The sequence below is a fragment of the Temnothorax longispinosus genome, chromosome 5 (genome assembly GCF_030848805.1).
Source record: "Temnothorax longispinosus isolate EJ_2023e chromosome 5, Tlon_JGU_v1, whole genome shotgun sequence".
Taxonomy (NCBI): Eukaryota; Metazoa; Arthropoda; class Insecta; order Hymenoptera; family Formicidae; genus Temnothorax; species Temnothorax longispinosus.
Window position 1 is genome coordinate 16,831,198 of NC_092362.1, and position 16,068 is coordinate 16,847,265.

The following is a 16,068-nucleotide window of genomic DNA, read 5'->3' on the forward strand; positions in this document are numbered from 1 at the left end:
GTACAGTCGGGGGTTGTATGTTCCAACAATTGAACCTCTGAAAAACCAAACTGCCAAATCAATCAACCTCAACCTTTCATAAATTTCTCTATTTTAATACATGATTAGTTTATACATAACCCATGATTAATTTATAATTTTATCAATTTTCTCTATTTTTATTTTATTTTCTAGAGTTTATCAGTTTGTCTTCCTAGAGGTTCAAGTCGTACAGCAAGTGTCACCTGTTGGTGAATGGGTAGAAACCTTGTTTGTGTTCTCATGGATCAATATTCCACCTTGATGGTAAACGCTGTATGTACAGTGTACTTTCACTTCTGACATGGGTTCTGATCTAAACTATAACAAGTCAGATTAATCATTTAAATCATGACTAAATTTAAATTTAAAATTTAATTTGTTGGACTATTTAATTAATTTAAATTTGTAATTTTCTTAATTAAAAAAATTGTTGAACAAGTACAAAATAGCAATTATTTAATACGTTTAATTTTAATATCGAGCTTAATATCATCAACAATATTTTTTATTTTTATTTTTAATACATCGATTTGTAATAAATCAATGCTGAATAAAACATTATTTCTCAATGTATATATTAAATGTTGTTTTATCAGTTTTAAATCATAATTGGGCATGTCATTTATCTTTTATATTTATTATATTATACTCCTTTTCAAATTCCTTTCCGAAAATCTCAATAGACGAGTTTGAAAGTTGGCAGCCGGCCACCTGTGAGAACGTCGCGAGAGAGAATTATCGACATTCTGAGATCAGTGTCCAAAGTCTTGGCAGTCTCTCCGAGCCGACAGTACCGTGTAGTTTCGACATTGACGTATTTTTCGCTCGTGATGTGCCGGCAGCGCGCTTGCAAAATGCCGCTCGCGGCTTCGTCTCGGATCGGATCTACGCGACTCTTGTCGTCACACTCGATCGACTTTTCGTCTCGCGGCAGGTAAAAACGTGAGATAATCGCGTGGGAGATATTACGATTTATCGCCTGCGAAAAACGGGCGGATATCCTGCGGATTACATTGCATAAGCTTCGTCTGCCTTGTACAATTGGATACAGTTATGCAAATAAGGAACCAAGCTTCATTTTGTGACTTTTAATTCTGTATTGCAAAGTGATCATAAAAGCCTACGGTATAATATTATTCAAAAATAATCTAACTCTTATCTGTAACGTGCTACTGCTCCTTGTGGAGACACAAGAACCAACTACCAGTCGCGAATTGATAACGCAAAAACATAAAAGAAAACGCGAGTAATCAAAAAACGCATATAACACATGGAATTGATGTATTTGAGAAAGATTATAGTTTGGTCATTATATTTGAGATAATGTTGGCGCAGAACTTTATTTCTAATGTTTCGCGAAATTTGCTCTAGCAGAAAAGTAAGGTTTTGGAGTTGGTTCCGTATCAACGCATACAACTACGTCCAATTGTCGGGATATGTATTCGAAATGTATATTCGATATATACTCGAAAATATTTTCCATTGCGCGAGACACCATTTTTCAACTTTAACTTAAAAAATATAGAATTTGCATGTGTTCAAAAAATCAATTTTTTAATGTTTACACAATTGCGTTTCTTCATTTTATTATTCGAATATTTTTATATCTGGTTTTACTAAAGACCCTGTTAAAGAACAATGTAAGTTTGCATTCTCGTTGGTATTCCTTTAAATATTCAATTACATCAGCTTATACGTTTCATCTTTACGTTCTTTACTTGCTGCGATAATTGGTAAGCCGATATCATTGCACTACTTTTCTATAACCTCCATTAGGTCCTCCTGATCAGGTCCAAGTTGGTCGAGTTTCAAGCGATCCAAGGATGCATTCCTACCTCGTTTTTTACGAGTCACATTGGAGATAATTACCATTCACGTTTTCATTCACACTATCGTCTCTATATTACCGATTCTCTATCATAAATTAAGATCGTTACCAGCCATTTGCATCAATGATTTCTAACGCAGCACAAGAATGTTGTTGCAGGGACTGCGGCTATAGAATCACATCGAAGTGGACGCGGAACGATATTTGCTTCTGCAAGTTGCACGCTCTGGTAGTCATATAGGTTTGCGGTGTGTTCCGGGGTTGATTAATTCTATTATGTAACAGGATAGTAATGTTATACCGCAATCAGTTGAAATCGATGTTGAAGTATAACGATACCATTATCTAATCCTTTACCACAAGCCGATCCCAATAATGAATCATATATGTCACGAAATGACGCGTTCGTTAAAATATTAAGTAAAAACCGCAATATATTCGATCGAAAGTAGAGTATTTTCTTCTAATGAACGTAACAAGAGATACATATATTTGCGTTAAGTTCTTAATAATGCAGTCCGGCTACTAATCTTGCTCATCCACTATTACAAAGTCATGCATATAATCATTCTCACAGTCTCTCTAGAAGATTGATTGCTCTAATGCTAACTACAGGCGAGTTGCATGCGCAGTTGACGTTTCCTCTTTACATCGCGTGACGATGCTTCATAGCGCCATTTTCTCTTTTTGAATAGCCCTCGGCATGGTTATTCAGCCCGACATGACGGTAAAAACGTGTACATGTGTATTGCAACAAGTAGACGTGAAATGTACTGAAGTATATTAAATTTTTTCTCGTGATAAAGTTGACTCAAAATATGCAAATAATTCCGTTCGCGACAATAAAAGAATGTAATAAATCCGAGACACTCTCTATATGGAAAATTTTTGGGCGGAAATTATTCTATTCAAGATTCAAGATTTGTTCACACATAATATTGCAGTTTTATTTTATCTCTGTCGCAATATACGTATAGTCATTGTAAAACTTGATCAGATTTATTATTTCCAAAAATAAGAATATTGCATAATTAAAAATTTATTTTGTTCATCTTATACTCTCTCTTATAATAATATACAATATAATGCTCGATTTTATCCTAGATAAACGAAAAAAAATCTATCATCGCTATATACAGATCTGTATATACGGCGAAGAGACGAGCAGGAATATAAAAGCGTATTCCTCACTTCAAACGGGGTGCTTCATTCTTATTAAAAAAGTTCTGAAATAAATTTAACGTTCCTCTTTTTCGCGACGACTTTAGAATTTATGCCATTTTAGGCGCGAGTAGTTACAGACGAGTCCGTCTCGTAATTTCCCTTCATTACTTATGCTGCGTGTCCCTTATGTCAGTTCATGTCGTCCCCTTGTAAGACGAGCACTTTGTTACCTGGTTAGCTCATTGTTGCAACTTCAACAATAACTCGGAATAATGTCCTGCGGGAATGACATGCGAGGAAAGACACGCGAAACGACGCTGTCTCGATTTTTGCGAATTCGTGGCCTTTTCCGTCTTATGCGCGATTTTGCCGAGCTGTTATTTTTCTAGTTGTACAGAATGTACAGCTTCTTATATCCGAGCCTTACGAAATGCGAACATTATTTCGACGATTATCATTGCAATATTGTGCGGATTGTGTCCCGAACGGCAGTCGCGTGATTCGACGTTCAAATCGTCAAGGCAATATTTCCCGACATACATTTGCTACGATTTCACGAATTATCGATCGCTATTGTCTGCCGACGGTCGTTACAGCGTACGTAGAAAATGATAGGGAAAATTATTTAATGTGTTCAGACACGAGACCCGTTTTAATATCTTTCAGATGAACAGATAGACATGAGTGGCTAATGTTATGTAAACGATGCGCATTGTTGTGCGTTGCTGAGAAATGTATTATCCAATAAAGCCGCACGAAATATATGTCAAGTGCAAACACAGCGGACGCACACGCAACGTCGTTGCGTGTATGTACGTCCGTGCAAGAATGCAATCGATAGAGTGTGAAAAATCTGATGCAACGCACGAGCACTTCTTGAATCTAACGTGCACACATACGCAATAACCAGTATACGTATTTCATAATCCACGAAAATAGTTCTGATTCAATTTGTCCCGTAAATTAACGAAGATAACGCTTATTGTTGTTATTATTATTATTATTACTTTTTTTAATTTACTTATGCATGCGTATTTGTAGATTCATGCATGTGCTAACAGATATTTCAGATAATTATGTGACCTTTATTTAAATTTTATAACACATATTAGCCATTTTGACATTAAGCAATTAATTTATCACATCTATCATGCTCACTTTTTATATTTCGAATTAAAAACAATGCTATAAAATTAGCTGTCGTTTCTACGTTCATTGCAACATGTCTGGAATGTCTCTTTAAGGCTCGCAAAGTATTCATTGCGGCATATTTACAGCTCTTAGGTTCGTAGTAAGCATCAATAAATAACCCGCCCATCTCTTTCGCGTACGGCGACTCGCGAGCGCGTGCTATAATGAGCGCTCTAGTATCCTACATGTATGTATTTAGAAATACTTTGGAAATCTAAAGAACGTAAATTATCATTAGTCGCGTATTAGTCACGTTACGTGGGAAGATTGCGGGGCATTCTGCACGTGCACAGAAAAACCGCTCGTATATTTATATTACAGTCTATTGCTCACACTTGTGCATAAATAAACAATTAATGCTATATTTTAAATACGCTCGATATAACAGCTGTTATAATAAAACTTGGTTGATAAGCTCAAGACATATCGAATTATTTTGAATATATGAGACGAAAATCTCGAATTGTTCTAGTTTCATCTATTGACCATTGATACTAAAAAGTGTAAATAAATAAACAGTAAATCTGAAATATACTATATACTAGGTATATAATATATTTTAGTAAGTTCTGACTTCTCTGGCCGGGGCAATGCGAGTACGACCGTCTGATCACAGAAACGCATTTTACTGGCCAGAATCGTTTCTTGATAGCCGCTCGTTTTCAAATGCTCGCTCCACGCTGACGCGTCCCCGCTAGACAAATACTGGGTAAAAACGAAACTACTCGAAGTCGTTACAGTTATGGTGCGTTAAATTCGGCGTTGCACAATGCGCGGCAACGGACTGGCCGCGAAAAAACCGTGCACCGATATCTGCCGTTTGCGTGTGATGAAAATTGGGAGATAGCATATATTTATTGTGTGCCACGTCGATGCAATTAATATCACAAAAAAAGAAAAAAAAACAGAAACAGCTGTAGTGGCAGCACCGAGAATGTCCTAAAAGTGCCCTAATACATACCAGAAAAGATGCATTATCAGATCGCATGCGATTATTTTGTTTTAGAGTGTTCCACTAACATTGTTATAATTATGTTTAAATATTGTTTTAGAGTGGATCCGACAATGCATCTTTTATATATCTATATATAAGGCACTTTGGGGCATTTGTGACGTTCGGGCCTTTCGTGTTCGAGATTTTCTTTCCTATTTTTTAATAAATAGACTTATCTTCAACAAATTATATTGGGTCCCTATTATAGAGCTCCTTACAACGAAAATATGACTTGACAAGTTGAACTTCAACGGTGAACGAATCGCAATCTTGTCATTATATTTTAAAAGACAGTACTTGTGGCAGGCCGACCGTAAATATCGATCGTCGGAGCGTTCCTTAATTGAAAATGAAGCCTTGAAGATTGACGTGCGCGGTCATTGCGCGCAGTTACCGCGGCAGAATATAATAATAACGCCTGGAAGGAGTGAAACGCGGATCTTGGGCCTTTAGAAATTCGCCACGACGTGAACCCGACAGCTACTCGATAAATGGCGATGCAGGCGAGGCTGCAACGACGACGCTCGCCCGATAATCGATTGAACATTTGTTCGGCAGACTGGAAGTGCCCGATACTCGGAGGAGAGGCAAAAGTGGCGCGCGAGCGAGTGAACGACGTTTCCTTGTCACGGAAGCGGAAAGTGGCACCGATTTGTACGGACCGACAAGTACATCGTCTTCGCGACGAACGAGACAGAAATCGGCGTCTCGCTAGACATCTTCGCCTTGAAGGCTTTCCCCGCGACTTTGCCCGTCCCATCCTCGCTCGAGATTAATGTTTTACATCTTTAAACGTGGAACGTTTTGTGCGAAGTGAAGATTTCATAAATACTGATTACTGCATTATCACGCCCGCCGCAAGTATAACGCTTTTGCATGTGCAGTATAGCGTATGTTAATTTTTTGCCGAGGATAATATAGCGATGCTATCAATGTTTGACTTATATAATCTAAGACACACTACTTTCCTTTAAGTTAATACATGTTAAAGTGACGATTATTTTAGATAGTAACCGTCTTATTATAAATTTTATTTATTTCAAAGATATAATATATTTTCTATAAATACTTTATAGAAAAATAAATCGCGGTTATTAAATACCTATAGGTACATGAAAAAAGGCGTTGTGTATTAACAGCATTAGATCTAATAGAAAATAATTTTGTTAATTCAATACGTCATGTTCTTGTTTTAATAAAACAAGTATTTGGTTTAAATACTGTTATTAAATTAACAAGGTTATTTTTAATTAGATCTAATGCTGTTAAGACAACATTATTTTTTTGTATGTGTAGTAATATTTACATTAGAGAGAAATAATAATTGTATAAAATCGTTGTATTTGTATACAAAATATTCTTTTAATCGCTGAACTATTTTTATCTCATGTGGAATCGCAGATGGTTTTATTTTATGACGAATCTAGCTGTGTATCGACGTTCTTCGTGCGCTTTCAAATCTCTAGCTGTCAAATACGTGGCTCCAGTTCTAGAATAAATAAGCAAGCACTCTCAACGGATCTCTAACAGATCTTTATCTTCGCACGGATATATGATACATCACGAATCTCATGCAATCAGTGTGCCGCGATGCCGTAATCGTAATAAATCTAGCACCACTTTCCTTAGACAGAAAATCCTACCGGTTTTACGAGAGGAATTGTGGCGAACGACGCCGCAGTTTCTGTAATTTCCGCCATAAGCACCACGCTTCTTGCACATAGGTGCATAAATAAAATCGATCATATTCTCATGAGGTTCGATCGATTTTATCCCACGCGGATATTCTATCTTATTCATTTCGACATATTTTCACTCGGGAACGATTAGCGAAATCGTGCGTGAAAATACGTTCGTCTAGCGACTGTTCGTGACACGTTCATTTGCGATTATCGGACGAATGTGCTCGTGAGCAAAGAAATAATATAATACGGAGAATTCTCGGGCTAGCCGTATCCTTTAATAATCACTCGAATGCGAGTATTCACTAATTATTACCAATTATTACTAGTGTAAATAATACGGTCGATACGCTTTGTGTAATTTGCGTGGCTCTCACACGTGATTAAAACGAAACCGGTTCAGCAGCTGCGGATTGTACACGGATGTGCTCTAGATCGAAACTTTTAGGAATTTGATAAAAGAAGCCGTTATTCTCATGCCTTGAAGAATCTAAAAGCCTGTTGTATTTTTCAAATATAAAATATGAGATTAGAAATATATAGACATCTAATTGTTAAATATCTAAGACACGGATCATTTTTAGACAGCTGTATAATCGTTTGATTGACAAATCGTTGTAACTTTCATCATGAACAATATTTCACTTACTTTTGCTTTGAGCTGTTAGCGTTAATATTCGCGCTCCTCTCATTAATGCGCGACTAGACGTAAATGTACTTTCGTTACACATTACACGACACAGTTTCTCCGTTCGCAAAGATCGGGTGAGAGTCTTACGCAGAGTCGAACGTAAATGTGTTTGAATATTCCGTGCGCGTTCGAACGGTTGCAGGAAACTTTCGTAATTACTAATACACGAACGCGAATAATGGCGCCCAATAGTAATTATCGTTGTCGTGCGAGCGTCGTGCACCGTAGATTTCGTCGCGGATAAGAGCACCGCCCGTCGTGTTTATCATTTTATTGGCAAATTTCATTCCGGGACGAGGTCTCCTTAAGCAAGGTTACGAAAGGTTCCCGGTGCAGCTTCGGTAATATTTACGCTCTATGCTGAACTTAATCGCGTCTCGTAAATCTAATTAATGCGTCTCACTGTATAAATACAAATTTGCTGCAATAGACAAGTATTTAGTGGAAAATACACATAAATATGAAAAATATTTAGTGGAAAATACACATAAATATACTCACCTTTAAATATGTATAATTAATTGTCACAGTTTCAATTTATTTTATGATGATGTATATCATTTTATTGAGACACATGTCTTCTACAAAATAAAACTCGGCTTGTCGTCAAAATGTTTAAATATACATGCAATCATTGCATGGTCTATCTTCAAAACATTTCCTAACACGTATTGTTTTTTTATTTCTTCAATCAATTCATTTATTTATCTATTAGCAAATTAAAGCTATATATGTATAAAATTTTCATAAAACAAACGCGGATTTATAGACAATGACTTTATTTTATTCCTATAGAGTATAATAGATTGTGTAATATTTACATGCTCCTTGTACGAGTTATAAAAACTATCTAAGATCGACCATACTCATGCAAAAATTATGTAAGGGCGAGCAAATTAACCGGAATGTGTTTTTTTTTTTTGGCCACGGATCAATGAAGCTGTAGACTCGGCGTATTTTTCGCCACCGTGCGCGATTAAAACCGAGCGCGTGCGGAACTGATTGGGCCGAGAAGCCGGGCATTTAAATGCACCAATGTATCTTTAGCGTTTAAAGAACCATGACCGTATTGCACGGAAACGAAAGCGACGGCGGCACCCCGCCATTGATTCGCGGCCTCATACCGCTTCCTTATACTCTCTCTCTATCACATTTACATATAAATATAAAATATATTACTTATATTAAGCCGAGCAGTGTGTGTCGAACTGCCCGCACGGCGCGGAGCGTTAACAATTTGAACACGAAACGGGCAGATCGTAAAAGCGGTTCACCCAAAAACGGCTACCCACGCTTAATTAAATTGCCATCGCGGTCGTAATAAATAACTTGCCAGTCGGCACGAAACGTACCGCTGCCTCTTAATCATTTTCAGTGGATCCAGCGGTGCGCGCGCCGGACCCACCTCTATTTACCCGGTCTTGTTTCATAAGCGGATATCTCTCCCGACTGTAAGGCGCGCGAAGCGGATCGCTATTCAGTCCCGCTCGCTTTGTTCTAACATCGCACTGTCAGGAGTGCACGGTGCTCTCTGTGGCTGCTACTAATTATACACGCCTCAGCGTTACCGCCACGCGGAGGCGCGAATACCCGTAGTAATGCACCATAAAATACGACTTGTACTTTCGTAGACTTCATTATGCGGAACGTTCTCGTTGGTCGTATAATACGGGATTATACGTGATTGTCGAGACTAACAGTAAGTGGCGTAATATCAATTTCGATATGGCCGGTATTTAGCTGCTAACTGTCGGTCTCGTTGGCATTCTTAAGGGTGCGTCTCGAGTGATCCCTAATCGAAGGAGATACAGAAACACGGGTCTCATTTACCGCGCTATTCCGTTGAACTTTTATCTTAAAATATTTCGCGCGCTATATGCCTTGGGGGAGAAGGGACGTGATGTTTTTAGAATTAAAAAAAATAAATCTCGTTATCGTATAATCGCACGTATTTCTCTATTTGTACATCGCGTTAATAGCTCTCTTTTACCCTGCGAACTTTGCGCAATCTAACAAAGTTCACGGGAAGTAGGCGTACTCCCACGCCGCCAATCGCGGAGGAGAGACTATTGTTAAAAGTAGAAAGAAGAAGAAAAGAGCTACTTTAGGCTCGTCCTTCCTTCAATGGACACGCACTAACGTAACGCTGGTCTATTAATCTACCACAGTGTCCAGTTAGAGTCTGCGAGCCGTGACGTACGTCCGAAACCTTGACCACCATTTTTTTTCACGTTGTCATCTTCTTGCAATCCCTCGATTACCGGACGCTTAGTAGTAGAAGTAGGTGAAGTAACCTGCAATAAATAAAGACTCATTTTCGAGATGGACATACTTGACAAACATACTTGATACTGAATATTAAAGGACTCGTAATATAAATTGTACGCTGCAAATTTATAATAACGGTTATTCCGGTCCATCCAGCTTTGTTGCGCTTGCATGCGGAAGCGCGAGTAGACGAAGCAAGGAAAATTAATTCCCGCATTTCTAATCGGCTATACTTCCGGGACGCTCACGCCGGCAGATTCTTCATCGTCATTGAGAATCGCCGCGATAGAATCGCTTTCCCGATTTCCCTCGCCCAACCAAATTCTGATCTTTTCCTTTCTCTCTTCCGCATTTCCCCCCGGGTCCCTTTCATCCTCCTAACGCCACTATTCGACGACGATTTCTGTAAATCCTCGGATTCAACAGCGTGAGGTTCGTTCAACGGTCCGTGTGATTTCCATCTGCGATTCTACCGTCGAAAGTATCCCTCGGAGCGCTAACACTCGGGGACACCTGAACGTCGTTAATGAGTAGCGAGGGTGATACCACTTCAAAGCTGCTAATTACAGAACCCTCGTCACCTTGTCCCGCCCGTTGTGGAGGCGGGCAGAACTGACCTCATCCCCTTCGTCTTCTACCCTTTGATTAGTAAGTGCTCGCTTTTCCGGTCCCCTAGTGCTCTGTCGTTCCTCCCTCGCTTTCGCGCGTAGCACACGTGTGCTTTGGCAAGATCGTACGCATGGAGCGTCGATAATAAAGTCGACCGCGAAACGAATGGGGGATCCGAATGGAAGCCATTAGGGAACGAAAAGGATTCCGCCTCCGTTCCGATTGTAATCAATTTAAACGCGAGAACGCCCTAATGATGAACGGCAGCGCTCAAAAATAATTGTCGATAAATGACAGCCGACCAAGTTAGGCGTGAAAATGATTCGAGCGATCGAGGTGTGTATTTTGCGATCGCATCGTGTCCGCTATAATGCTTAGAAATTGCCGTCGGCTTTGAAGTGTTAGATCAATTTTACGTACATCAGATGCCAGATAGACGATTTCTAATCTTTGCAGCGTTGAAACCGAGCGGCATTGCTCTGCTTTAAGAATCATATCGACACAACCTACAGCTGGTTAGTCAAATGTACTGGAACGCTTTATACTGAGTCATTAAAAACTTCTTTCGGGCATCCCGTGCGGATGTCTTCCCGTCTAAATTAATGTGCCGTGAAAAAAAAAGTATTTAACGAAGATATCGTTAAGTTACGAGAGTTCGTTTCCACCAGGGAATACCAACGACGAGTTTCGGGGAAAATTCGTTTTTCGCACCCTCCTCTCCTTTCAACCCCAGATAAATTTCCGTCAAGGACGTCCGGAGGGGTCAACAGTTTTTGCGTGTTGCGTAATTAAATGCGGATCGTCGGGTTTAATGACTATCAAGGGGAACGAATGGCCGTTTGACCTAGAACGGTGTGCCATCTTTATGCCGCTGTATTTCTTTAGCCGCATCAAGATTCAACGACGGACGGCTTGTTATCGATATGAGATACGATCGTTCGTAATTGGCAAATTGCAGATGAAGATATTCACGCACTTTTTATCACGTGTATTTATCTCTCGCGAGATTTCGAAATAAAAGCTATTGCAAAAGTATTTATTCGACGGAATATATAGTCACGCTCGCGAGTTGCATCAATCGCGCATCCTCGGCTTTATCAACTCGATTAGCGCAAAAACGTGCTTCGGCGGCTCGGCGGTTTTATTTCTTGCCGGCGAATTAAATTACACTTTGCGCTTGTTATCTGTGCTAATGCGCTGGTTAATCTTCAGAATTGTCCCGATAAAGCAGCCGCGCTTCCCCGAGCTACGAACTCGGAGTTTTACTTTCGGACTTAACGTACCTCGTCTCCTCCAGCCCGTGTCCTCCATGACGTTAATCACGCCACGGTTGCCCGAGATTTACGTTTTCTCTCCCGTGTCGAGTTAACGCGCGCATTAACAAGTGCAAAACGTTATAAAGTGCGAGATGTACAGGCTTTCCCTCGATATCAGCGGCGCGTGTTTCGCAGGGAGAATTTATTCGCCCGCCATTCACTTCTTTTGCGTCGTACGCGAGTTTTAATACCGTGACTGGTGCCTTTCTTCCCCGCTATCTTTTATAGAGTTATATAAAATGTGCGCGCGCAGCATTGCGGGATATTCCGTTTGCATTTTTTTTTTTTAATTATAATCGCGCATTTTCTCAATTGGGCTGGCACAACAAATATCTAAGACAAAGGATAATAAGGATATATATACTCGGGTACAAGCAATTTACGAATCTTTGTTTCTCGCCGAATCAACCCGACCGATCTTCGTCAACCCATTATTCGCTAACAGTAATGTACGTTGGGTTTTATGGGAACAAAACTTTATTGCGTCGAGCTAATATTATTGCGTCAACGCATTACCGTTCGCGATTACGCGTTCTTTCTCTACTGGTTTTTTTTATTACTTTTCGCAGACGCACAAATTATGCAACCGTAAATTCCCACTCCTTCCGTCGATGACACTTGACATTCTTAGGTAGCACTGATGTTCCAAGAGACAGCCGGTAACGAAATAAAATCGCGATTCCCGCCGACGTTCTCTTTTCGAGAAAGACGTCGCAACATCATTCGACGCGAAGAGAAACGAAATTTTACGATTATTCTCATAACACCGAATTCGGCTCTTTTAATCGTTTTGTCACTCTCTAATAAATATTCCGTGACGCGGAATTCTACAATATGTTGCATGAACGTCTTATGTAATTCCTCTCATCGCCAAGAAATACATACTTCATTTTTATGAGTGTCATATACTTTGATGACTTTCGCCTGTATTTGAAAAGATTTCGGATGGACCGTATAACTCTCAGAAATGTGTACATAATCTTATTTGACATAAAAACACGCTTTTCGTATACAATCGAGAACGAGCAGAAACGGCGATTCGCGCGACTAAAAGGAAAAAACTGATCGAACTTGATTCGGTGCGTGACCGGCTCGGTTCTGGTCAGAGGCCAAGGATCGAGAGAGCGTTGATCCTCGCTTCTCCGTCTCCGTCTCTCTTCCGGTATTCGCGTCGCTGACCAAAAAGGCAACCTTGTCGCCTTGACGACCTCGTAACACCTGTTACGCGCAGTGGAGTAACTTTAAGTAAGGTTACGCGTAAAACGAGTTTGCGAGTCGCCTTACGAGGCCGCGCAGCCTCGAAAATCGCTTTCACCGAACCGTCGCGTCGCGTCAAGGCTGAAGATTCCCCACGCTAAGGAACCGGTATATACAGCTGCAGTTCGTCTGCATTTCGCGGAAGGAGGAAGTACAAAGGTTCCATCTTCTCGATTAGCGATCTTCCCTGCTCTCGCTCTCTCTTTCCTCTCTGTCTCTCTTTTTCTCATTACGTCTCGTTATGCCGCTTGATGAGTCTACCTGCACGCGGCCGAGCGCAGGTGCGAAGGACGGCGCGTGAAATGAAAGCCGAGCGTACGCTCAAATTACCGGAAGAGACACGTTGCCCCTGCGTACACCACGTCGCGGAAATCAAGGGGATCCGATTACGCAAGGAAACCCGTTTCACGATTCTACAATACGTTCGGGTCCCTGAATCGATTTGCAGACGCAGGACCCGATCTCGCTTTCCGACTCTCGCTTCGTGCAAATGGGTGACCGGTAAGTGGCTTGCTGGGTATCGCTAACAAGGTTAATAAGATAACGGCGAAATCTCTATTATATATCGAAAAAAAAAATGATTCGTGCTCACCGCCGTGTAATTACAGATAAAAAGGGGGCACGTTTATTGAACGTTCACCGCAACATTTTGCGGAGACCAATTATGGCGATACCGCGCCATGGATATTAAACATATTACTTCTTTCTGTAGACTTACCTTACACAGTGCGAGAGATTACGATGCTTATCTGCTAGTGCATTCCTGTCACCAGACATGCGGTGCACGTTACTTAGTAACTAAAAGACCCGCGTACCACGTATTAGTATCGTCTTACTGTCACGGCTTGCGATCTCCAATTTAGGGGGAATCGCAAGTAAGACGAGCGAGACGTCAAATGTTTAAGTTTTATAGCATGCTCTCGTGATCGCAGCCATCCATTCGTAATGCCATCTCTCAACGTACAGCTTCCCGGGATGTACGTAATGAGAAGAGCTGATTGTCGTCCTCGACGTGAACGACAGAATACCATTAGCACACTCGCAAAACGACGTACCCGCCGAGATTCAAGGATCAAAAACGTCGGGCCGGTAAGACGAAGCCGACCTTCGCGGGAACGTAACAAACGAAGGTAATAGGGGAAAGAATTTTTGCGGTTTTCTACCAATTCTCAGAGCCGTGTGTATTCGACATCGTGGTCGGAGAATCGGATGATTCTTTTAATAAGCCAATTTTTTTACATAACGTGAGAGGAAATCGAAATTACAACGCTTGTGCGTACGTCAGATTTGCGACAATTATATGCTGAGGATTCTTCTTTTTATTAACTTACATATTTATATATTTATATAACGCTATTAACAATTATAAAGAGTGTCCGAATAGTCGCGCAACTTACAATAAAGTCACGTTCATTTTAATACACTGCTTTTAATTATAGCGTATCAAAATGCAATATTGCAAGTTTCAGCATTGCATTGAATTGTGTTCCATTAACATAAATATTAACGCTTTATATTTGACAATATCAACAAACCAGCAATGTCATCATGAATACGTGTGTAATAATATTTTTTTTGCTCGACTCTCGAAAATTTTGCATAATTGACAAGCTCTTTACTTAATATTATAGTATCACGTAAAACATATTTCTTTATCATGTGACGATATTGCTGTATTTAAAGTGTTAATATGCGTTTCAGAGAGTCTCGCGTGACTTTTCGAACATCTCACAAAACAATAAACGCTACAGTGCCGCACATGCACAGTGCGCATGAACATGCACCCTCGGTTAAAATTAAAATTCGGAGGAGAGAGGGAAGGTTGGGAAAATGTGTGTATCATAGACTATGTTATTTCATAAGTGACAACAATAAATAGTGTTTATACATAAATTGAGTGCAAAGGAACGAACGAGATATCGCGTGATTAAAAGATATTACTCTCCCTTTCTCTCTGTTTCTCCCTTTTCTACTTATTCTGTTATCCTCTCGACGACTCTTTGGGTTGTCTTACATGCAGAGACTGGTCACGTAAAGGCTCGCCGACTCGTATTCCACCACCGAATTCTTTCAACCCATTACACTATTTTGTTTTTTTTTTTGTGAAGGATGCATCGAGATTTCCTTTGATTCTCAGATGTGGATGTACCTATTACCTGAGCCGGGTGGCACGAATCCGTATCCGCTCGCGCCCACGATGACGCCGCTGGTCTCACCTGTGTCTGGTGGCCCAGGTGGGAATAACACCGGACCTTCGAAAGAAGAAACGCATGTTAAAGCGATATTCTTGTAATTCTTCTTTAAAGGCCGCGATTGTTCTCACGATTGTTATCGTCTCGGTACCAAAAATGCAAGCTTCATTTTATTCCTGCATTTCCAGTCAGTAAATACGTCAAAACTTTTAGGGCAATCTTGAATCACGTAATAGAAAGAACATTCGATATGCTTGGGATGATCTATGCGGAAAGATTTTAGCCATTGTTTTGATAATACCATCGATCAACGATTTATAACTGAGTACCGTAGTAGAATGCTAATTATATAAATGTTTTCTATTGACTCTTAGTGAATCTATTGACCTCCAGTGATCTATATCGAGTTATACCGGTTAATACAGTGGTATAAGATCTATGGGATCGTTATCGACATCGTTTGACGAGATTGAATCGAGTTGATTGGATGCTCGCATCAGTTACAAAGATCATCATTGGCTTTCATGGTCATTGGCGAAGCAGTGATGTGCGGTTGATCGCACATAGTAAACAGGATCATAAAATGTAACGTTAAAGAGTGAAGGACTTTTGATTAACTTTGTTAAAGAACAGAAGGGTTTTGTTCAATGTTATAGAAAATAAATTTGTTTTACAAGCTATTACTTTTCGTAAATTATAAAGTTGTTCAGTAAATACATGCACTATAATTAAAACATTTATGTAATGCCATTCACACCGGTAATTATTGCAGCAACATATTTACATATACAATGTGTTAATTACATACTCCTTTTTATATTTATTCTTGAAATATTACTAACGGAAGTAGTACTG

At 39.9% G+C, this 16,068-nt stretch overlaps 1 protein-coding gene across 2 annotated transcripts in view; it reads right to left on the minus strand.

The window, feature by feature from the left end:
- Positions 1-8,104: 8,104 nt before the first annotated feature.
- Wat (worker-enriched antennal transcript) overlaps positions 8,105-16,068 on the minus strand; it is a 35,548-nt gene continuing 27,584 nt past the window's right edge. Inside the window, exons 3-4 of one of the 2 annotated variants that reach the window (XM_071778259.1) lie at positions 15,178-15,273; positions 8,105-9,865 (exon numbers count right to left, since the gene is read on the minus strand). In XM_071778259.1, the coding sequence (XP_071634360.1) occupies positions 9,840-9,865; positions 15,178-15,273 (122 nt within the window). In that variant the 3' untranslated portion in view covers positions 8,105-9,839. The remainder of the gene's footprint in view (positions 9,866-15,177; positions 15,274-16,068) is intronic. The other variant, XM_071778258.1, reaches the window with a different exon arrangement.